General features: G+C 47.3%; 1 protein-coding gene across 1 annotated transcript in view; it reads left to right on the top strand.

The window, feature by feature from the left end:
• LOC119385623 (ATP-binding cassette sub-family A member 17-like) overlaps window positions 1-19,043 on the top strand; it is a 35,117-nt gene extending 16,074 nt beyond the window's left edge. The window contains exons 5-10 of the mRNA XM_049414045.1: window positions 2,265-2,317; window positions 7,221-7,546; window positions 8,574-8,749; window positions 12,430-12,571; window positions 18,581-18,673; window positions 18,975-19,043. Of these exons, the coding sequence (XP_049270002.1) occupies window positions 2,265-2,317; window positions 7,221-7,546; window positions 8,574-8,749; window positions 12,430-12,571; window positions 18,581-18,673; window positions 18,975-19,043 (859 nt within the window). The remainder of the gene's footprint in view (window positions 1-2,264; window positions 2,318-7,220; window positions 7,547-8,573; window positions 8,750-12,429; window positions 12,572-18,580; window positions 18,674-18,974) is intronic.
• Window positions 19,044-24,088: the final 5,045 nt, after the last annotated feature.

The raw sequence follows: 24,088 nt of genomic DNA, 5'->3' as shown, positions 1-24,088 counted from the left end.
TATAAGTACTCTGCTGTATTGGCGGTATTGGAGAACAAATCTCACTTGTCTGGGCTACTTCTGTTATAGAGGGTGACACACAGCGCACGACAATATGTGGCTACACGACACTTGCTGGCTACAGAATGACCTCTGCAAATGCGTCGGCTACTATTCATGTGAGCGTTCAACTACGGGTACCGACAATCATTTTAGACACGGAAGTAGCAACCACACCACTTTACGAACTTGTGTACACTTATTGAGTGTCCATCGATCTTATTAAGCCGTTCATTCGCCGGTCAGGCGTAGGACACAGTAGAAAATTGTGTAGCGCAAAAAAAGGAACACTTCTGCTGAAAACAACGTATCCAGGAATTGGAGGCTCTAGGAAAAAAAAGTCACAGTTATGCCACAAGGGCGGAGCAATGAATGCGATAGCACGAAATTGGAATGTCACAAAAAGAGCGAGAAGAGCTCGATACTTGCAGCGCGCCGCTGAAGCAAAAAGAAAGACGCCCGAAAAGAACGCACAGGCATGCACAGGGCAAGCGTGAACTAACAACTGTCGATGTTGTTACGTCTTTGGGCTTGAGCAACGCGCGGCAAGTGCCGCCAACAGAGAATAATATGATGATTGCCTTTATGATTGGCTCACACTCACTCGGGGGGTTTAGCCAAGAAACGAATATTTAATAGATAAAAGTGTTCACATAGGAATTCTACGACTAATGAATAATAGAATACTTAAAATAAATTAATAATACTCTTAGATATTTCTTTTTCTTTTAAACTGCGGCACTTTTTTCTTTTTAAACTGCCACACGGGGCGTCTGATGCAAGGTGTGCCCGGTGTTCTTTGTTTTTTTTTCTTCCGCATCACGAATGGGTACAGAAAAGAGCCACTTTGTCGTGCACGTCGCAAGGGCACTTTTCAAATTGAAAGAAATTTAGCAGCGTTGCGTGACAGAAAACACGCTCAAGCTCCTCCGAGATTTGCTTATTACCAGCGGTAAATTGTGTATATAAATAGCTCGCCGTTATTTCGCCGGCGCTTGCATGGGGCATGGTTGAGTTGTCTGGATGGTTTGAATCCCCTGTCGGTTTCTTCGGAATTTTTTTCTTCTGCTTTACTTTTCTTTGTGCCTTTTTTATATATACATACATATACATATCCGGGACATGACGGCGACGGCAAAAATCAGCCGAGACTGTCCATATAATAGCTATCGCAGTTGTATTATTTCGCCAGGATGCGAAACTTCACTGGTTGTAAGTGTAGCACTGTTTTCTAAGACTTGAAGCACCTGTAATGTGCTGCCGCGGCAAGACGGAGATGCTTGAACCATAGGTAGAAATAAATTCGGTAAAGCAGGCTCCTCGAAGTTTATATTTGGGAATATAAGGCACTGAGCGAGCCTGACGAACAGCGTACCCTCTTGCCTTTTAGGGCACTATAGATGCGAGATACATAGCGTATTCAGGTAGAGCGACATGGTATCACGACACATCGTAGAGGCTGTAAAATTCCATATAAATCATGACCAGGATTTGAGGGCATGTGCACGTAGACATGTGCCATGCCTCGTCGGTGACAGCGGTGGCCTGCCGTAACTGAATGGGAAATAGGCGAACAAAAAATCATATCTGTCAAAAAATGAAAGCTAGTCATCGATAAAGACTTGCGGTATTATGCACCAGAGACCCATTGGAACGTTGTGGTAAAATTACAGTCACACTACAAAGCGCGTGGCTTACCAGAGTGTTTACTAATTTACAATGGGGCCTCATGTGTTTCTAATGGGCGGTGTTCATTTGTCCTGTGAAGGCACACACTTTGTAGTGCGATACTGCAATTCTAATAAAATGTTCCAGTGGGTCTCTGCTGCATATAACAGGGAGTACTTTTTGGTAACTAGCTTTTTTCCTCAGATATGATTTTTCTCGCCTATTTCCTATTCGGTTACGGCAGGACACCGTTGCTGCCGCCGAGAGATGGCGTCACGTACAGATGACCCCAAATGCAGGGAATGAAACTTGGCAAATTTAGCCATCATGTAAGTCGACGAGCGCGGAGTAAACGTTATGCTGGTGTGGTGCACGTGAAAACAGCGTATTTATCTCTTGTACTGTGCTCTCGACGTCCTAGTATAAAAACAAATATGTCGTGGGCTTGTAAGAAAATACTGACGGTATGTGCATCGTTAGAAAGTTACGCTGTCGCGGCGACAGAGAATATTTTACTGAGCGATTCTGATATAATTTTCACATTTCTTTTTTATCAGCGTTTACAACATTGCAAGTGGAGAGGACTCACGAGAGTACCCAATCAGAACAGGTGAGAGGAACATGAACAGTAGTGCCACACGCATGTCCTAACTACAATTACTACGACGAACTATCCTACTGAAGTAAAAGAAAAAAAAAACAACAACAACATTGCGCTTATGGAACCATCGCTATGTGTAGTTATTGCGTAATGGTACATTGTTTTGAATATGTGAATCCTCTTCGAAACGAATATTTAGTTAGTTAGTTAGTTAAGTTGGTTTTATTGGCGCAAAAGCGACTACGGCTATGCTGCGCCAGCCACATGGTGAGAGAAGGAGAGAAAAGCGAAACAAAAAAATGCCCCCACCTCCCCGAAGGGAATCGTGAGGAAATGCGAATGCATTTCTTGCGCCGAGAGTACACGGCGCAGTAATTTTAATGGCGTAAATTAATGACAAGACGTGGATTTGTACCGTAACCATTTATTTACACATTCATCAGCACCTGTTTGTGTTGTCATTGTACCTGACGGCCATAATCTCAGCCTTGTGGTCGCCGTTGGCGTTTCACAGCGGCGTCTCAAGCACACATTTCGAGAGGCGCCCAGCCAGCGGACGGGAGAGTGGGGCGCAGGGAGGAGAGAGAGCGAACGGCGAGAGAAGGAGCGGCGAAGCACTGCACCCAATGCCACCTAGAAGAGCGGTGCGGAGCCGGCGCGCGCCCGCGCAAACCGCGGTGAGGAGGCGGAGCGCGCGCAGTCACGTGGGGTGTGACGTCGCTGCGCCGTTGCTACAGACGCTCCTCTCCTTTCCTCGCGCCGTTGCTATGGGACGGCGGATTCAGGGTCGCTTATAAAGTGCATTCGCACTTAAAACAACAAAAGCCAATAAAATGCACTCTAGGTAACGTACACTATGATCATGACTATGAGAATGTGGTCATCTATGACATATGGGGTAGACTGAAAAGTGCAGTGTGGCTGTAGAAAGGCCTAAGATCACTCGCTGTTTAGATGCGTAAAATATACTGCATATATACATTAAAATTGTGAGCATGATACGCGGGATGGTCAATCGGTATGTATTCTGCGCAGGATTATGATACTAAAACCGCAGAGATATGTACATAGCACTGCTGCCTTCCCCGTGTCCTTGTTTCCAAGGGCCAGGAGGCAAGTGCTTTATTTTAAAATAGCCGCCGCAGCAACAGCCTCTTCGAAGAGGCCGTGCTACAGGTCGCAAAAGTTTATGAGGCTTCCCGCACTATGTGTGGCATGGAGCGTAGTGATTAAAGCTTATTTATTAAGTCTGCTTCGTCTAAGAAGCTCATGATATTAGCTGGTGGTATTAGAGGTTCTTCATCTAAAACTAACCTTGGATGTAGTGGTATGTGTAACTTATAAAGCATAAGGAAGTGTTTCTTTCTTTGAGTTTCCATATCTGGACAGGTTGTTAAGATGTGTAATACTGTCAATTGTTCATGACATTTGTCGCATGTTGGTGGGTCCTCATCTGCGAACAGGTAGTTATGTGTAGTATGCGTGTGACCTACACGAAGTCGACATAGGACAACTTCGATGAACCGTTTTTGATGGTAACATGTTTTCCATTCATGAAGTACAGGCTTGATGAGTTGGAGTTTGTTGTTTATATTTGATTCCCACTCGCTTTGCCATTTGAGGGTTAGTGATCTGCGAAACGAATATTTCTATTTAAAAAGATAAGGAGAGGGATTGGGAGTTGGGGCAAAATGCAAGAATACCCGTGTTCTTAGGTTTAGGCGTGGGTTAAATTTAGTCCACAGACCCCCCCCCCCCCACGGCCTATTCCTGAATTATGTTACGGTTTTCGCACGTAAAACACGTCAATTTAATTTTCAACAGCGGATCTGTTTAAGCACAGGGTTCGGCCTGCTTCGTCCGCAAAAAACTCGGGCAGGTCGTATGCGCCACAAGGATTGGGCAAGTCCCACTGCCGAGTACAGCAGGTGCCAGGGAAAGCGAAGACAGTTGAGGGGGAGAACAAAGCGAAGGAGAGTAATGAAGATGGTGGGGAAGGAGTTTGGCGAAAGAGCTTGGGGTCAGTGCAAATGCCAGTGGTTGGGGAAGGAGGGTGGGGGAGAGCAAAGCCTAGTAAAACGAGGAGTGCTGAGGCAAGGAGCTGGGAAGGAGGAGGGAGGCGAACGTCAAGGGGGTATTGTAGGGTAAACGGGTCACCTTGCTTTCAGCTTTATATCTCAAAAACTTCCATATTCTATTGGGAAATTTTGCGTGCTAATTAAGAAAGCCTTTTGGCCTTCACTTTGCGCGATTTCAATCCTGTCGCTTTTGTTACTATTTTGTATTTAAGTACCTATTTTATACTTGGGTGTAAAATTAAATCTATCTTTTCTCAGAAACGACGAACAGTATGACCGGGAAATCTGGCACGCAAGTTCGATATGGTAGTGGCATTGACCCCCAGCTCTAAAAACGGGCTCCTACGTTTATCTCACAAGAAAGAATTATGTTGTCATATGTCACGTGCCGTAAGGGAGACACTGCAATTAATATTTTTTCTTTATTTATTGCTCACACAGTTTTTCAAAGTCTCGGATTCAGACTATTTGGAAGGGACTTAAAGGTCAACTCCGGCGATTTTTTGGCCATGTCAAAGTAATGGTGCTTTTATGTTCCTGAGACGGTCCTGTTACGGGCCCGATAGCAGAAATACTCGGCAAATTGGAGAATAATTTTAAATAAGCAAAAAAGCGCAACACCGAAACCGAAACCCAACCGAGTGTACTGTCTACGTATGACGTAGACGTTGTTACGAACGAACCGGATGTCGTGCAAGGCATGCCGGTCACGCTGGCGCGGAGTATGAAAACTGTGACAGCCGGTACGACCAGCGAAGCGCCGGCCAAACCAACGCTGTCTGTCGCCTTGTGCACAGCAGAAGCTCGCTGTAGCGGCCTAAGCGCCGAAGTTAGCGGTGCCCTCGGCTGCGTCACTTCCGCCGCCTTGCCAATACTGACGTCACAGACGCAATGTTGCCAATAATTGTGGGAAGCCAGGAGGGCGTTTGCAGACAATCTTTAAAATTAATTTGCAAACAATCTGCGCATGTCTCAAGCCTGTAATTTGGCATAAATGGCGGAAACGTGCAAAGGAACGTACCCAGCGAATTTCACTGAGATCCATCGACCTCGAAAAATCGCCGGAGTTGGCCTTTAAGTATAACGAAAATGTCAGCGAAATCAGTCGGATAGCCTTCAAGAAAAGATACACCAAGTTTCGAAAAATTTCAAAAAGTTCATCGCAAGAAGAACGCGCCTTTATGTTTAAGAACACGCGCAGAAGGCGCCCACAACCTAAACGAAATACTACGCTAGAAGAGCATTACTGCTGGGAAAGTGTGCAAAAATATGAATATGGTAGGAATTTAATATATTTACCAATCTAGCCATATTTATTATAAAAAAATACATGCATACAGAAACGATCAGGGAAAACAACATGTAAACAAGCACTCGCATCTGTCAGGAGGCGCAGTTTTTGGAGTCATTTCTTAATGGCTTCGAGCGCTCCTACGCGCTCGCCAAAGCAAGATTTTGCTCCTCGGAGTGTGTATTAGTTTTTAGTAATGAAACAAAAAAAAACCGCTTCTTCGTCGATACCCTACCATACCCCCTTAAAAGAAAACTGCTCGTCCAAGTGGAGAGAATAAACGAGAGGAGGAGGACAGGAGATGAGAAGTGAAGAGGAGGATGAGAAGAAATGAACAGAACGAAATAATTTTCTTGGCGAGGCGGAATTCGAGACCGGGCACCCATGGTCCTCGGTTATCCAGGCACGGTAACAGAACAAGCATTTATAGGAATCCTATGATTGCGTTGCTATGGGCGAAAGAACGAGCAAAGGATAGAGAGAGAAGGAAAGAGACCGAGAGAAATAGGCAGAAAGATACAGAGAGAGAGAGAAAGCATATGATAGCCATGTAGAGTATTGAATAGCTGTGGGTGAGCAAGGAAAGTGGGGGTGAGAAGGAGAGAAAAGAGGGGAACAAGTCCCCAAACTTAGTGACGTCATATTGACGTTTCGTGACGTCACTATGACATCATCTCATGATGCCACCAGCTCCGCCATTTCCTCAGTCTTCGGAGTACTACTGTGTAGCTGCCCCAAAATTTTGTACTTTATACTAAAGAAACCTAAGTATAGGACCGCAGATTTTGGATATTGATCCTTTCGTTATATGTTACAGCAGACTGCTGAACAAAATATAGGTTAACTCAATAGAGGACGTTCTGAAATAACTAATGTATCTAAATAGCAGCTAAAATCCAACAAATTTTTGTTCACGAAGATGGAGAGGGCACTGCCTCCTAATCATATAATTTGTTCGTAACTTTCCCGACTCGATGCACATTTGTTATCGTCAGAATAGGAGAGTCTCAAACTGCCTCTCGAGTAATAATGTTATTAGATTAGACGCATCCACATTTAAGAGACGTTTCCAAGAAGTGACAGCAAACGAACATAACCGGTGTATTCTGCTCTGATTCCGCACCTTCTCTACTTCGGATATACCTGTATGTACGGCAGATTACCATGAAACACTTATTTTGCCTTCGAAAGTAGCAAACGATGTTTTAAATAGCTCTGTTGAGTTCGTTCACATCAACTGTTTCTTTATTCTCATACATTTGCTGGCGTTCGAAGCACGTGATTACGCCTGAGGATGCACCTTTTTTATCAGCAGTGAAAGTATGACCGCTTATGCGCCGACGACCGCCAACCATACTAATGAATCAAAACAACGGGACATAGATCCTTGGAATGTTCTTTGCCTTGAAAGCTGATCAGCAACGCCTCTTTTGTGTCTTTTGCTCTACAAAAAGCACGAACCCTGCACCGCACCGATAGTTAGGCAGTCATACATAGTAGCAATAAAAGCAGTATTTTATTTATATTTTCCCCCAACGTCAAGGTGTCGACCACCGTTTAGAAATGCGGCCGCTGCCTCATGCAACAACCGGCATGAATGGAGGCGTTCAGCGGTCCAGCACTGTGTCACGGCTCGCTGCACTGTGGTCCAAGAGGTGGTTGTGTTTCGCCCGCTCCCCGTCCACGCTGTTTGTCTGCTGGCTACTTCCGGCGGCGGTGTTCTTCGTGCAGTTCCGGCTTGAGCAAGACTTGCTCACGAAACGCAATCCGCTCACTGCACGCCTCGACTTGGTATCACGCGAGGTGGACACTGAGCTCATAGCCATCATACCCAAGGTGCTCTACCCGCAGGGTGCCGCGTTCGTGCAGGTAACCTGAAGTGCTGGCGAAAGCTTCGTTCGATGCTGTGTACAACCAACAAGCTTGCGCTAATGCTCACATGAATATCGAATTCAGTTGTCAAAAAAATAATTCCCGTCGTTTTAGCATGCACTATGAGAAAAAAAAAAGAAGAGTCCTTTGACTCTTTTTGTGAGTTCTGACTTGCCAATACATCTGGCTGTTTAAACATACACGTTAGCCCTATTTTAGAAAGACATGCGTTCCACGACTCTACGAAAATAGTATGATGGTCTTCAAAGAGAGTTCGCGGGTCTCTTTGAAGACAGTTATATATGTGGCAAGGCAGGACGTACAAAAAGAGTCAAATGAATATTTGTTTCTTTTTGTCGGACTGAGAATTGTTTATAATGCACTCTGAATGAAAGCTTGAGATCATGCATGCACTTGGAGATTCTGTTCGTAGAAACGAAACACTGAGAAGGAGCGGACACTGAAAAACAATGAGGGCCCTGTAGTAGCGCTTTCTATTGCTGCCTTAATACTGTCATTTTAACTAATATTTCATCGGCAAACAGCGGTAACGAATAATGGAACTCCGGAAACGTAAAATTTTCTCCAGCCCCTCTGAGCCTAATCGCATAGCGCCTAAAGCCTAGCAGAGCAACTGTGCAATCACGTGATAAGATTAGGCAGAGTGAGGTTTCGGTATAAAATGTAATTAAAATGGACAGAACAGAATTTTCATTTGAACAACGCAAATAGACACTTTAAATATGCGTCTGCTGAATGGCTTCAGTGTGAGATGCATTATTCCGGAATGAAAAACGCGATGATGCTGTAGCTTAAAAATGAAGTTCTGTGCATCGTGTCAATCAACGATTTAGTACCACGATCGGCGCAACATTCTAGCTTTGGTGAATATCTCGTCAACGAATGCTAATCCCTGACTTTATTTCAAATTGAATGACGTCGAATGCCCACCAATCGACGTCTGTATACGACTATAATATCCTCAATATTGCGATAAATACAACGTCTACATTTGTTTTTTCAGGTCGACAATGTGTCAGCGAACTTCGTCCAGAAGTATTTCAACCCCGTGTCACAAGGCACGGTAAATAACATTGTCGGCGTTGCCTCGGCCAAGCAGACGCTGCTTTCCATTGGGTTTGGCAACTTTTTGGAATACGCACGAGCGTTTGTGTTCGGAAGTGTCTTCGGCCACGACGAGTGAGTTTATGCACTTGCTCTGACAGAGTCCTTGAGTGAAACATCAACCTGTAACTGGAGGAAACCATTCCTGACATCTGAGCAACATGACGCCTTTTGTATGCAGGAGAAATCGTTCAGCAATAGTGCATTGTGTTAAGAAAACGAGTACGAAAATATTGAAGCTGTAAGCTGTCGGCCTCAGTAGACTGAGTCTAAGAGATGGTTGATCTCTCTGTCATAGGAATCGGTATAACACGAAAGTGAAACGTGTCGTCACGGAAGTAGTTGATTGTTTATAGTGCATTGGTATGAGAGCTTGTACAATGTCTATTGTTGTTTGGCAGGTATAGCACAGCTTGATATGGACGCACCCATGTTGACGCTTAGTCGCACCTTTCCGAATATCGTGGGTACAGCGCAACATCAGTAGGAAAAATGCATTACACCATTTCCCGCTAAAGGGGACCATGAGGCGATGCGAAGCAAGAGCACTTGCACGATCGCGTTCCGTTGGCGTTCTTTGAGCATGCTACAGACCTCGCGTCGTGGAACGCGAAGAGGAACGCTACGCGTGTCTTGTCTTTATTTATTTATTTATTTACACATACTGCAGCGCTAAGTGCGCTATGGCAGGAGTGGGTATACAAAGATACGCGGAATTTTAACAAACATCAATGAAAATTATGTAAACAGGCAAACTAATACAGATGTGTGATTATACAAGGTCTGACAGAGTCCTTGAGTGAAACATCAACCTGTAACTGGAGGAAACCATTCCTGACATCTGAGCAACATGACGCCTTTTGTATGCAGGAGAAATCGTTCAGCAATAGTGCATTGTGTTAAGAAAACGAGCCTGGCCGTTAATACTCACAGGGCGAGCGGGGAACGCAGTCGGCAGGCGTGCGATAGGAGGCAGCGTAGGAGAGGAGAGAGAGGGGGAGGGGACCCGCATGCGCTGGTGCTCATCGCGGCGTTGCGCTGGAGAGAATTTCGGCATGTCTAGCCTTGTCTAGGTGGCGTTGGTCTAGCCCGCGTTTCAGAGGAAGAGTGGAGAGGGTGAGTGGTGAGGGTATGCGCATGAGCAGTAAGGGTGGTCACGCCGCACACCACCACCACCACCACCACCGCATTGAACTCCGCCATAAGATACTTCGCATCTAAAAATGACACACAGAAAAGAGCGCATGAACCAACTCGCCCAAATCAAGCTCTTGTTGCCGCACCTTTCCGTACCGACGACTAATGCCCATGATCATGATTTAGCCCTTGCGGTAGCTGAGGTTGTCCAGATATACCTGGACACCGCATATGGTGAACACCGTGCAAGGATGGCATCAACAAGCACATTGTAATCACTGATACTCTATATGCACTCCTTCAAAGCGTCTTGAAACGCGAAGAGAAACGCGACGAGCGTCGTGTCTTCCCTCTAGTCCGGCCGTTAATTCTCACAGGATGACCGGGAAGCGCGATGCGGTAGCCAGGCGAGCGTCCGAGAGCTATTTTTCGATATGAATGGATGCTATGAGCGAGGCTTGGGCGCGTTGCACGAGCTAATGGCGGAGGCAAGGAAGTTCTTTTTTCGACCCTCGTGGCACACATGTCACCGCCCCATACTAAAAGGGACGCTCATAGCAGCCATCCATCTATCCACGAGCATTGTGAGAGGAAAGTGTGAAATATAAAGGGCGCGTTTATGTAACCTCGGTTGTGTGTTTGTCGGTAGCTCAGGGGGCTAAATGCCCGCTACCCATTATCTCGGACCGAGAGGTCGTGGGTTCGACTCCTGACAGCGGAACTTTTGCTCATAGTTTTTTTTCTTTGCCATCTGATGGCTTTCATTTTGCGGACGTATTTCCGTGACGGAAATACGTCATGAAAGTTTTGGTGGACCCCGGCATAAAACACTTTCGTGTTAAAAAGGGGTCATTTGACTCTTCTTTGCTACACATGTGACTCAGACATGTAGAACTCTCTTTAAGAGAGTGCTGAGGTGTACAACTCTTTAAGAAGGAACGCGAATTCTCTTTAGGAGCGTCGTGGGACGCTTGACTACTTCAGTTCAGAATAAAATGAAGTATCATACTGCCGGTAAAGTCTTCGCTGCACAGCAGGAAAGCGAAAAAAAAAAACAATTCCACGTGAACAGTTAGAAAATATCGACGCTTCAATATTACTCTGTGCAATGAAGTCGATCCTCATATTGCTGCAATCGATAAGTTTCATGTAGCTTTGCTTTCGAGCACTAAAAATAACCAGAAAAACAGGCTTTTCTTACATAATATCTGTTATTGTTTTATTTTCTTGCTTTTTTTTTTCTAGCGAGGAAGAATCGAATTCACTACGGTAAGAATGTGTTCACGTTTTTCTGCGTAAAATGAAACGACAGCAATTACCTTCCCCATGTGGCTATTCTCGCAGAAAATGTTTGCTTGAACTACTAATATGAAGCTGAAGCACTTTCTAAAAGAAAATGATTTTGCAGGGGTAACCTGTTTCATCCCTGCTGAGTTCGAAAACCTATCTGAGAGTTCTCGAAAGTGGACACAAATAACATTTTTTTTTGGCAAAAAAAAAAAAAACGGCGACAGCAGTCGCAGTGCTTTTTGAGGTGCAGAGCGAACGCGGTGACGTCATCTTCGGTGTGCCGCGTCATCTGCATCAGCAGCACTGTTAAAGCGTGGCGTCCGCGATTAGCTCCGGCGATACGCGCAGCCGCATCTAGTGACGGAGGCCACGGTTGAAGATACGAGACGCTTGTTCACATTGCGCTCGGCTGTTTGTCGTTATGGCAGATATCCAGCTGCAGAATTTTCAGCGTCTCTATACTTACTGTAGCCTCGGTACATAAACAGCGCTGTCGCAGTTAGGGTCAGCAAGTGGCGGGAACCTTCCATTGAAGTGCAGCGCGGCTCCGCCAAAGCTACCGAAGATGACGTAGTTCCACGCTCCACACTTTCGATGCATTCGCGTGGGCGGAGCAAAACAAACTTTTCTTTCGTGCATCTTAAAGCTCCTGCTGCAACAACCACAAAAAAAAAAAAAACATTACGACATCATCGACAATAATGTCGGCCCTTGCTAAACATCAAGTTTTATCGAATTCCAAAACCACTTCAGCTTCCCTTCAAAACTGATGCAGACTTTCTGAATTAGAATTAGTGAACTTCGATTTGTTACCTCCTGGTTAAGTGAAAAGCCGTAACCCATTAGACAACAGAAAACAAAGACGTCTAAAAAGAACGACATCCGTGATTGGCAGGCCTTTGCTGATGTCTGAACATGTTAGCCGCAGCAGTCAAGCACTGAAAAAGCGCGAAAGAGCAGCTGAGTGCCGTCGATTCTTTTTCTTCTTTTGTATCTTGAGTGTTTAGAGCGAAATGCGTATGTATTTTAAACACGTACCGCAATAGTTGCATGCCTGATGAAGAATGAGGGTGTAGCAAACAATATCACAATTTGATAGAGGTATTTTAGAAATATCGAATACCATAGGAGCTTCATCTACCTTGTACACCCGTACTAAAAACTTCGGTCGGTTGTGCATATCTGCTATCCTGATAAATCTATATATATATCGTACACGCACGCCACTTTTGCGTAAAGTAAGTAATATATTGGCATCTTCTGCGTCTTCACTGGCTGCACGCATCTCGACACTGTGGATTAACAGTTTTTTTTTTGTATTCTTGCAGGCTTGAGGCATGGTGGAATCCACACGCCGTGCTGAGCAGCGTTATATCTCTGAACGCGATGCATACAGCTCTGCTTCGGCATCTGTCCGGTGACGTCACAACTTCCATAGCGATGAATGTGCGCCTCTACAGAGAAGAAGAGGTGAGTTTCTGACCCAACTATGCAAAAATAGGCATCCCGGGGCAAGTGCGACATCGCAATTCAAAATGCAAGAACGCTTGTTCATTATCAAGGCCCATGTCAAGCAGATTGAAAATTGTTGCATTTGAAACAGTAAAATAATTTAGGGAAAGCGCGATTTAGTACCTCGATTTTTAGTACTTGCGACAAGGAAATCGATCTTTAAGAACTGAAATTCTTCAGTTTGCACAAATTTTAACTGCACAGTCAGAGGAGAACTAGCAGTTCTGCAAAATGCATTTGTTGCAGCACATATAGTCCCAATAAATGTTTATAAAGTATTACACCTAACATAATATTTTTGGAACATTGACACGCAGGTTTTCTAGCTGCAAATGTGAGCTAGAAAAGCTAAGGCGGAGTATACACTTCTTTTTTTAATTCAAAAGGAACTATTGTGAATGACCGCGCCGTTTGTGAATAATATGTCTGGAACAAACATCGCCTCACATTTCAAAAAATATTCTAACTTAAATATACCCTGTAAGTTTGCATTCAAGTTTTTAAACGTGCAGAAAATATAGGCTAAATAATCGCCTCTTAAAAATAAAAAGTGGCCTGGCATTTGCTAGGATTTAAATTTTTTTTGTGTGTGTTAAAACTCCAATAACGTTATTACATTTAGTGGGGCCATTTATTCAAAAACGATTTCTTCATTTTTACGTATCAGCACTAAATCTTCTGAGCTCAACGGATAGTCTGATATGATGTGGTTGCTGTTTAGAAAGAGGGCGCTAATTGATTTCTCCGAAAAAGGGTATTTATAACATAAGCGATTGGTTACCAGCATTTTTTGTGAATACTTCCTATTGGCCACAGTTTTATTGCAAATTACGAAGACAGACGCCATTATAATTTGTAGCAACCGTTAAGCAGGCGCATGTTGATGTGCCAGATGGTACACACGTGATTACTTACAAAACTAACAACGAGTGTAGAGAATGAGCTTGGTCGCAACTCCAGCTGGCCCATCCACTTGGTTATTGTGCTCGCTCCCACACTGTTGTGCCAGGTGGGCAGTGGTAGCCTTGATGGATTACCAAGGCTCAAGACCTTAGATTTTTTGTCTTCTTCGTTAAGTTGCGACAAGTATTGAAGCGACGCCGACGAATATTATTGGGTAACGCTCGTTTTCGGTAGCCATGTTTTTCCTAACACTTCTCCAGTGCCTGGTGAAGCGCGTCCCCCGCCCTCTAATGACGGGAGACTAGCGGGGGGGGGGGGGGGGGGGGAGGAGAGAGAAATGGCCGTCGCGTTCGCATATTATCCGGTGAAATGCGCGCGGCTAATGTACTTAAACGTACGTGGCTTTGTAAATCTTTTGGTTAGTAAGGGCATGGCGGAAGACGCCGACTGCGCTTGAGAGAGGGTCGGGAGTAGCCATGTGCGCCGGACCCAAAATCACCGGCGGCGGCGCGCCGGTGTTTCCACCTCCGGCGGCAGCGCGTGAACGGCACGGCGTTCATCGGGGGGGCGATCGGAGATCTGTTCGTTCCGCTTGTTCGTTCTCCTGGGGAAGAACAAGCGCGCTGATTGGCTGAAGCGGGAGATGCCACTCAAGGCCATGGGGTGTCGCCATTTCTTTTTTTTTTGCTTGATCTTTTCTTTTTTGGTGGCGTCATATCGCGGCACAACGAGTGGGGTGATCGGAGATCTCTGTTCTGCGCCGTTCGTTCTGTACCCATTCTGGCGGCGTACGCGATTGGCCGAAGCCGGAAAAAACCACGTTTCTGAGGGGCGTAGCCATTTTTCTTTTTGCTTGATCTTTTATTTTTTGGTGACGTCATACCGCGTCATAACGAGCATGTCGTCTGCTACAAACGAACGGAGCGCGAGACCGTTCGCACGCGTTCTCTCGAGCGAACAAACGGCTTCGCACGGCATGATGTGGCGGTCGCGGCTGCCGCAACAACTGATTTTGAGAAAATGGCGCTTGCGACGTATGCTTCTCTTGCGGTTGGAGGGGCGAGATGCGTTTGAAGACATGAGCGAGTGCGGCGTCGCTTTCTGTTATCGAAACGAACAGTGCGAACAAAATGAACGGGCCTGCCACTGGGCTGTGGTCTTACGCGCAGGGACTTCTTAGTTCAAAAGCGCTACCAGCTACTGTCACGTGTCATCCCGGCCCTCACTCGTAAACCACGGCCCCAGTGGGCACGACGGCGTAGGTATCTGTGGGTGCTCTTTTATAAAAGCCAGCAGAAGCTCCTTTTGACGATTCGACACCCGGGAGCCAAGCCAGACTTTCCGGTGGGACGACATATTCAAAAACTGCACCAACCGCTACTTTTCTCTTTTTTTTTTCGCGTGCGCGACTTCACATAGCGAGCACGTTAAAAAAACTAACACCAATAAATATCAGCGCTCAAACCTATTGCTGTTTCAGAAACTGTTTGAGCGTGAAAAAAAAAAAAAAAAACAATATCTTTTCGTATAACAACTGTATTTATTAGAAGGCGAGAAACAATTCGTTTTGAAATATACGGTCCCCTTGCCGAGGACAAACGATGCGCGTCTACTTCCGGAAAGCTCGCCGCTCACCGCTTGACGATTGGCTGTCCTCTTCCTCTCGGCGGAAGAGAGCTGCGGACCGCCCCCTTTTGTGACGTAACACCGCCAGAACGAACGCGGAACGAACAGAGATCTCCGATCCCCCCCGGACCGGCGGCGGCGCGGCGCGGAGGGGGAAGGGGGGAAGGGCGAAGCAGTGAATGCGATAAGTACACGCCGTAATGTTACGTGAACGAGGGCTAGCAGCTAACTCTTTTTGCTCCGATCTCACTTAAATCTACAAAACGCTGGAGTATGGCAATACAGCCGCTCCTGGAAGAGGAGCGGTTTTCGGTCACTTTGTCGTATCAGTGGTCCTAGTGCGAAGCAGTGAGATGACAGCGCTCACAGCGCGTAGAAAGTATAGACGGTTTCAAGATTGCGATAGCAGGAGCACGTGGTGTACCCCAAGAAACTTCCGGTCACCTCATTTATTATTCTGCAACGCCGAAGCGTAAAGCGTTTTTTAAAGATTTGTCAGAGTAAGGGAATACTGTTTTTCCAGTTTCACATAAAAGGAAGGCGCTTATAGTTAAAGACTAACTCTTTTAGTGTTGTGTGTAGCTTAGAAGAACATTTAATTGAAATATTTCGCTACACACAGGGAGAAAAGTGTTGAAACTCTACGGGCTACTCGCCAAGGCTTTTGTTCCCCGCCAATCCTGCTAGCGTACGCCAGCGCAGGAAACCGGAAGCAGTCCAGGGCCTGTGTTAGTAAACAGTGAAACCCTCTATACGAGCCGTTCGCTGGGGGATGTCTGCCGAAATAGCGCGCGTGCCAGCGCTCTCGACCGCGCCCTTATAGTCAAAGTCCACAGTTGCTGCTCGAGTTACGCAGTCCCTCTCCCCAGACATCCCTTCCTGCTCCTTCGCCCAGCAAATGACGGGCGGGCTTTTTCTTCTGCTTCAGGAGCAATCGACGGCAGGCCACGCACGCGGGTTGATGTTATTCCGTGTGACGGAGATGGCCAGCTAGTTTTATCTCTGCTTTAGCCATGTTCCTTGCCAACGCTCGCAAGCTTTTATTCGCGGTTAGAACATACAATGCGCCGAGCGATGTTATCGATTTACAGTTTATACGGAACATGATGGCGACAGTGAAAACCTGTCCTGAGTGTCCATATGATTGCTAACGCAATAAAAAATATACAAAAAACCACCGAAGCGGGCTCGCCTTTTTCCTGGAGAGCTGCATCGTCTCCGCTGTAAAGAGTGCGTCCATTGGAAGAATCATATTGTTACAACGAGTTGTGATAAGAGGGTTTTATTTACAGGAGATGGATGATGGTGGTAGCGCGCTGCGGCCTTGCAAAGACCCTTCGTTCTCCTCTTCTTCTCTCTTTCTCTTCTCTGTCTTTCGCATGACCGTTACATTCCCCCGCAAGCAGACGAAGCCCGTAGGGCGAGTCAAGATGGTCAAGGAGGGTAGAACCGTTTGAGGCGAGCAATATGAGTGAGCTGCGTTCCGCTTGATCGTCGACCATTGCTCAGGAGACGAGCTATTACGTAAGTGAGTTGGCTGAGACGGTCCACGACTACAAATGGGCCCGAATATTGTGACAAAAGCTTTTGGCACAATCCACGCTTGCGTTGCGGTGTCCAAAGCAACACCAAATCGCCTTTTTCGAACGATACTTGTTCGTGACGGTCGTCGTACCGCTCCTTCGAACGATGTTGCGAGGCCAGAGTCCGAAGACGAGCTATTCGACGCGCTTCTTCCGCGAGGCACAAGGTCTGCGATACAGAATCGTCATTGTGCAGAATGAAGGGTAAGAAAGTGTCCAGAGGGCTTCGCGGTAACCTGGCGTACAGGAGATGAAATGGGCTAAAGTCCGTTGTTTCGTGTTTCGCCGTGTTGTACGCATAAGTGATAAAAGGCAGCACGTCATCCCAGTTCTTGTGATTGGCGGAAACGTACATGGCAAGCATGTTGGTCAGCGTTCTGTTTGTCCGTTCAACGAGACCATTTGTCTGCGGATGGTACGGTGTTGAATGACGGAACTGTGTAGTGCACATACGAAGTAATTCTTCAACAGCATCAGCAGTGAACTGGCGGCCACGGTCGCTGATAATGACACGCGGTGGGCCATGGCGAAGGACCACGGAGTGCAGCAAGAAGACCGCCACGGAAGCAGCGGTGGAAGAGGGTATGGCTGCTGTTTCCGCATACCGTGTAAGATGGTCCACGCAGACGATTATCCAGCGGTTCCTATGGTTAGATAAAGGAAATGGACCCAAAAGGTCAATTCCTACTTGTTCGAAAGGCGTACTGGGTGGTGTCAATGGCTGAAGGGGGCCTGGCGCTGCGGTGGCAGGTCGCTTGTGACGTTGGCACGTTTCGCAACTAGCGACATAGCGCTTGGTTGTTTCGTACATCTTCGGCCAATAAAAGCGTTCCCGCGTGCGGTGCAGCGTTCGCACGAAGCCGAAATGGCCGGATGTGGCATCGTCATGCATGGCACGTAAAACATCGGAGCGGAGGCTCTCGGGGACAACTAGCAGAAAACGCGCTCCAGGCTTAGAATAGTTAGTCTTGTAGAGCAACTTGTCCCGAACAGTAAAGCGACCGCTGCCGTGGGAAGTACGGGCGGCGACAAAAAGCGGATCGAGGGTGAGATCGTTGCGTTGTTCTCGCTGAAAGTCGGCCGCGTCGGGAAACGTGCTAGTAACTGCAGCGAGACAGTCGTCAAAATTATCAGCATCGCAGTCGGTAGTGGCAAGAGGAATCCGAGAGAGGCAGTCCGCGTCAGCGTGACGACGGCCACTCTTGTATGACACCGTAAAGTCGTATTCCTGAAGGCGCAGCGCCCAACGTGCGAGGCGACCAGAGGGATCACGCAAACCGATCATCCAGCATAAGGAATGGTGGTCGGTAATTATCTTGAATGGTCGCCCGTAAAGATAACAGCGGAACTTCTGGACGGCGAAAACAGCTGCCAGGCATTCCTGTTCCGTAACCGTATAATTGCGTTCAGATTTGCTCAGGCAACGGCTGGCGTATGCGACGACATGCTCTGCACCACTGTGACGTTGTACAAGCACTGCTCCTATGCCGATACCACTAGCGTCAGTGTGAACCTCGGGCGGGCAAGATGGATCGAAGTGACGTAAGAGGGGTGCTGACGTTAGTATAAACTTAAGTTGGGAGAATGAGGCGTCGCAGTCTGGTGTCCAGTTGAAGGCTGCGTCCTGTCGCAGGATACTTGTGAGTGGGTAGACGATCTCGGCAAACCGGGGAACAAAACGACGAAAATACGAACATAGGCCGATGAATGAACGAAGTTCTCGTGCAGACTGCGGTGGTTTGAAGGAGCTCACTGCTTCAATCTTACGAGGATCGGGTCTGACGCAATTCTTGTCCACTAAGTGTCCTAGAACCAGTGTTTGACGTTCGCCAAACCGGCATTTCTTGGAATTCAGAACCAGCCCGGCTTTTTCGATGCAGTCGAGGACAAGGCTGAGACGGTTGTTATGTTCTTCAAACGTGCGGCCAAAGATTACAACGTCGTCAAGGTAACACATGCATATCTCCCATTTTAGACCGCGCAGTACTGTGTCCATAAATCTTTCAAAAGTGGCAGGAGCATTGCAAAGGCCAAAAGGCATAACATTAAATTCGAACAGGCCATCTGGAGTCACGAATGCAGTCTTCTCCTTGTCTTCAGGTTCCATAAGTATTTGCCAATAACCCGATCGCAAATCAAGTGTTGAAAAATAAGAAGCGGCGTGCAAGCAATCAATGACGTCGTCAATTCGTGGTAGGGGATAGACATCCTTCTTTGTCACTGCGTTTAGACGCCTGTAATCCACGCAGAATCGCCAGGAACCATCTTTTTTCCGGACAAGGATCACCGGGGCTGCCCATGGGCTGGACGACTCTTGAACGACACCTTTGTTCATCATGTCCTTTACTTGTTCGGCAATAACTTTGCGCTCGGAGGATGACACTCGGTAGGGCTTCTGGCGGATGGGGTGTGCTGAGCCGGTGTCTATTCTATGGCGAGTGCGGGATGACGGTAGCTGAAGTGGCGCATCTCCATGTTCAAAGTCGAATGCAGCCATATGCCGGGAAAGGACCTGTACCAGCGCTTGCCGTTCCGTTGTACTGAGAGCCTTACTGATCATACCGAGCATTAGATCGTGATGACGATTATCGCAAGGAGAGGAAGCTGGGGCGGGGTCCGCAGTTAGTGCTGCTATTGAGCTGCATGAGGCTTCATCGAAGAATGCGATCTTCATACCGCGAGGAAGCACAACCGGCGTGGCAGAACAGTTCAGCGCCCACAATGTTGCGACTCCTTTCGCCATGCACACGACAGAACAGGGTACAAGTATATTCTTTTTAGCGCAGTTTATGCTGAGAGGCCCAACTACAAGGTCAACACAAGCAGCATCAACGGCACTTGAAGAGACACGAACGGGTGTCAGGCACCAAGATGGTGCTATCACTTCATCGATCACACTGAGTGTGTTCCTGTCTTCGCCACGTGAACTTTGTTCAGAAAGTGCCGGTATAAATAACTGCTTTAACGATATTTCACCACTGCCACAGTCGACGGAAGCGCCGCATTGCTCAAGAAAATCGATACCAAGAATCACATCGTGCGAACAACGAGGAAGAACCAGGAATTCCGACGCAAACACTTTTCCAGCCAACAAAACACTCACAGCACAAACACCGAGGGGATGAAGCCACTCGCCGCCTACTCCACGAAAGGTAATGGCGTCGGTCCAAGAAAACATAACTTTGTGGCCTAGCCGATTTTTGAAGGCGAGGCTCATCACAGACACAGTCGCCCCAGTATCAACTAAAGCCATCGTCGGTATTCCGTCAATCAACACATTCACTTTGTTTTTTAACATCACAACAGGCAGAGGTATATCTTGCAAAGACCGTCCGGCGACCTCACCTCCATCGGCCGCGGATGCTAGTTTCCCGGCGGCGGAGGGGACGTACGACGCCGAGGGGACGGCGAGCGACGGGGTCGGTTAGATGGTGGTGTCAAACTCCGCTCAGAGGCTGGGGAATCGCTGCGTCTAGTCTCGTGCGAAAAACGGTCCCTCGGAAACAAGTCGGCCGTCCGCAGGTCATATGATGTACCGGTTCCTGGTGGCGAGAACATGGGTGGTGTCCTTCGTGATGGGCGGCGTTGACGACAATACCGAGCTATGTGTCCTGTGGAACCGCAGTTGTAGCACACGGGAGGGTCGCGGCTCACGCTGTGCTCGTCGAAACGAATCCTAGGCCGCTGCGGACGACGAGCAAGTTCGTTATCATGCGGGTAACGGGTCTCTGCAGCTCGCTGGAATCCGTCATATCGGTCGTAAGCCGCATCATGGTAATAGGGTCGGTGCTGTCCTTGTGTCAGCGGGACGTAGTCAGGCACAGGGTCTCGAGTATAAAAACGCGGCTGTTCTCGTTGTGCTCGAGCCTGATAGGAAGGGCCTCTATCGTAGAGACGTGGCTGTTGTCGAGGCGTGAGATCGTACTCCTCAATGCCCTTCGCCGCTTGATGCGAGGAGAAGGACGCCACGTGTGGCTCGAACTCTAGTGGCAGGTGGGAGTGATGACTACTTGGTTGTGCCACTTGCGCGTACAGGCTGAGTTCCTCACGGACCATTTGCCGGATCGTTGATGCGAGATCGAGCGGCTGGTTGCTCTCTATGCTTGCAACTGTCGTCACATTGGCTAGCCTGCCAAACTTCGGCGTGATGCGCCTCGTCTTGAGTTGTTCGAAAGTGCGACAGTGCCGAATGACATCGGCGACGGAAGTCAGGGTGTCTTTCGCGATGAGGAAACTGTAAACGTCCTCGGCGATTCCTTTTAGAATGTGTCCAACTTTGTCTTCTTCACTCATTCCAGAGTCCACCATCCTACACAGTTTTATGACTTCCTCAATGTAAGTCGTGCAGGTTTCGCCTGGCACTTGTGCGCGTTGCATGAGCGTCTGTTCTGCTCTCTTCTTTTTCGTCGTGGAGTCACCGAAACGCTCTTTGATTTCAGAAACAAATCTGTCCCACGTCGTTAACTTTTCCTCGTGGTTCTCATACCATACTAACGCAGTGTCTGTTAGGAAGAACACGACGTTCGAAAGCTGGGAAGCGACATCCCACTTGTTGGCGGCACTCACCCGTTTGTAATGGATGAGCCAAGCCTCGACGTCTTCATCCGGCCTTCCGGCGAAGGGACGGGCATCTCGTAGCTGTGGAGCAGAACTGCTCGGCGTAGAAGTTGAGGGGGGCTGTGGTCCGTCGGTGTTGTGGAACATGTCCAGCCCAGATGAGTTCGGTGGGAGTCCAGCAAGGCGACGGCTCCGTCGAAGAACTTGCGGTTCAGCCTCCGTTTTCGGGTGTCGAGTACCCAGCACCTCCACCACAACTGTTACAACGAGTTGTGATAAGAGGGTTTTATTTACAGGAGATGGATGATGGTGGTAGCGCGCTGCGGCCTTGCAAAGACCCTTCGTTCTCCTCTTCTTCTCTCTTTCTCTTCTCTGTCTTTCGCATGACCGTTACAATATAATCCGGCGCCTTTTCCATTGGTTTCGTTCTCGCCTTCAATACCCTTCTTACAGGGGACATCTCCTCGCCACTTATTTCTTCATAAAACACGCGTACAATGTCAGCACTAAGCGTTGAACCTATCATGATTTCGCGCTTGTCGGCTACAGTCCGTTATCTCTGCATGCGCGGTCGCAAACGCACAAAGTGGAGCGAAATCAGTTTAATCGTGCGAGAGAAGCAAGAGCGGGTGGGCTGCTGCATAGCAAAGCAGTATATAGGAGACAATTCACAACTGTTATTTCTCGTATATGGACCAGGCGAGAGTATGTACCCTGATGATGTCACGGGAATCACTGTTCTGGCATCATGAAGTGCACCAAAAGACAAGAAACGCCAGGAAAGAATAACGCGCTCGTTGTTTTTGTTTTTTGTTGTATTTTCAGAGGCAGTTAGAGGCCCTTTATAAAAAAATCGGCAGATCCCACGTACCGTGGGACTCGATGTTATGCGAAGCATGCGGCGGGAAGGTGACTGTGGCGTAATTTTTTTACTGAGCGACACGTCACAAAATGACGCTAAAGATTTGTATAAATTTTACATCAACACATATACGTTCAAGAGCCGCATATGTGTTATATATACCAGTTGTTTACGGTTGGTAACGCTGCCAACGGCAACGTGGGTATTACCAACACCACAAGCGGTAAGCTGATATGTAGTGCTTGTACTTGTCCCTTATGATGGAGAACGCACGCACGTTTAACGAACCCGCGTGCAAGTGTGGAAGAAGCTCCTGACAGTGCTTGAACAAGGCCATCATCACCGTGATCAGTGAGCACCGGCAGCTGGTCATGACTTGTTATAGGAGGCGGTCGTGATCGCGGTGACGAGGGATCCATGTGTTGTGAAATATGTGGTATAGTAGAACTGTTGGAATTCGTGGATGCCTCGGTCATTTCATCGACAAATTGTGAGTCGATAGAGCCGGCGACATGTCAGAACCTGAAGCCACCCTTCGCGTTGGTGAGGTATAGGCCGTCGAGGCTGGTAGGTCTGGATAGTGCTACGTAGACCAACATCAGCGGACGGCGCTTGTCGTATTCGTAGACTAGCTGGGATTATGTGGCCTACGTTGCCCAGTCTACAAAGCAGCTGCCAACCAATCTGGCATCATCCTCGGCCAGCATGAGGCCATCGCCCAGCCTCGTAAAAAATGAAGAGGACACTGCGTCATTCCGGCGGACGAAGCGCACTTTACGGTGCGGTGATGTGGATATCATATGTAACTTTCGTTAATGTATTCCTCCGGTGTCGAGCAATGCTTGAATATAGGTTGCTGAATCATAGGAATACAAATGTAATGTTTATTAGACTGCTATAAAATGGGAGTCAACACTGGAACCACAGACGTTAATCTGATATGACGCCTGTATCGTAGGAGTACATATCGTAGGAGTATCATATAGTGCGCATTGCTTTCTTGTAAAATTAGATAGCAAGCACCACAACCACAATTGACTTTGCACCGATATTACGCCTGCGTAGGCTGTTTTTACAAACCAGTTTATAGACCTGGCGTGGCTCAGTAGTAGAATACCTGATTGCCACGCAGAATGCTTGGGTTCGATTCCTCCTGGGATCCTAATTTTCATTCTTTCCATTCGGCAAGTCAACGCTGCCGATGTTGGTTTTTCTTAACGCTCTCGCATTTAGGTTACCAATGTCTGTTCTCGCCATTCCTGGGTAGATATAAACTGTCAATCACCTGTGGCGCATACCCGTACACCACGGCCCGTGGCAACTGGGTATGTGCCACACGTGTCTAATGGAAAGGGTTGACGACGTACGCGGCAGGAATTTCACATTATTCATGTCATGACCCGACCATCATATTCGTCAAATGCTTTCACCCTCTCATGCCAATTTTGGTCTACACTGGGTTAAGGAGGCGACCATGAGAGCACCCAGACGTAGGCGGCTAGATAGATAGATAGATAGATAGATAGATAGATAGATAGATACGTAGATAGAAACGCTCAAAGTGCCAAAGTTTCACTAATAAATGCTTCGCATTTAAAACAGGAAGTGCAAACACGGACACAGGAGAGTAGTCAAGACACCAAAAACGCCGCTAACAACTGAAAAATCACTCAGCGGCGGAACCGAAGGCAGACACAAATATTTATCTGCGCATTCCCACGTAAGAGGCTATACCTATCAATCAGGTGCGAGTAGTGGTCTAAGTGAGAGCTAGCTGTTCACTCTCTTGACTTTTCGCTTATGTCCGTGTTTCCACGTCATGTCTTCTTAACATCAATACCTACCAAGTAGCTCAGCTATATTCTAGGTTTGCTATTCTCTTTACTTCTGTATTTATTTATCGATTTACTCGAGTAAGAATGCCAGGAAAAAGTGTACTAACGC

This window comes from Rhipicephalus sanguineus, chromosome 3 (genome assembly GCF_013339695.2).
Source record: "Rhipicephalus sanguineus isolate Rsan-2018 chromosome 3, BIME_Rsan_1.4, whole genome shotgun sequence".
Lineage (NCBI taxonomy): Eukaryota > Metazoa > Arthropoda > Arachnida > Ixodida > Ixodidae > Rhipicephalus > Rhipicephalus sanguineus.
This window is presented reverse-complemented; position numbering and strand designations above follow the sequence as displayed.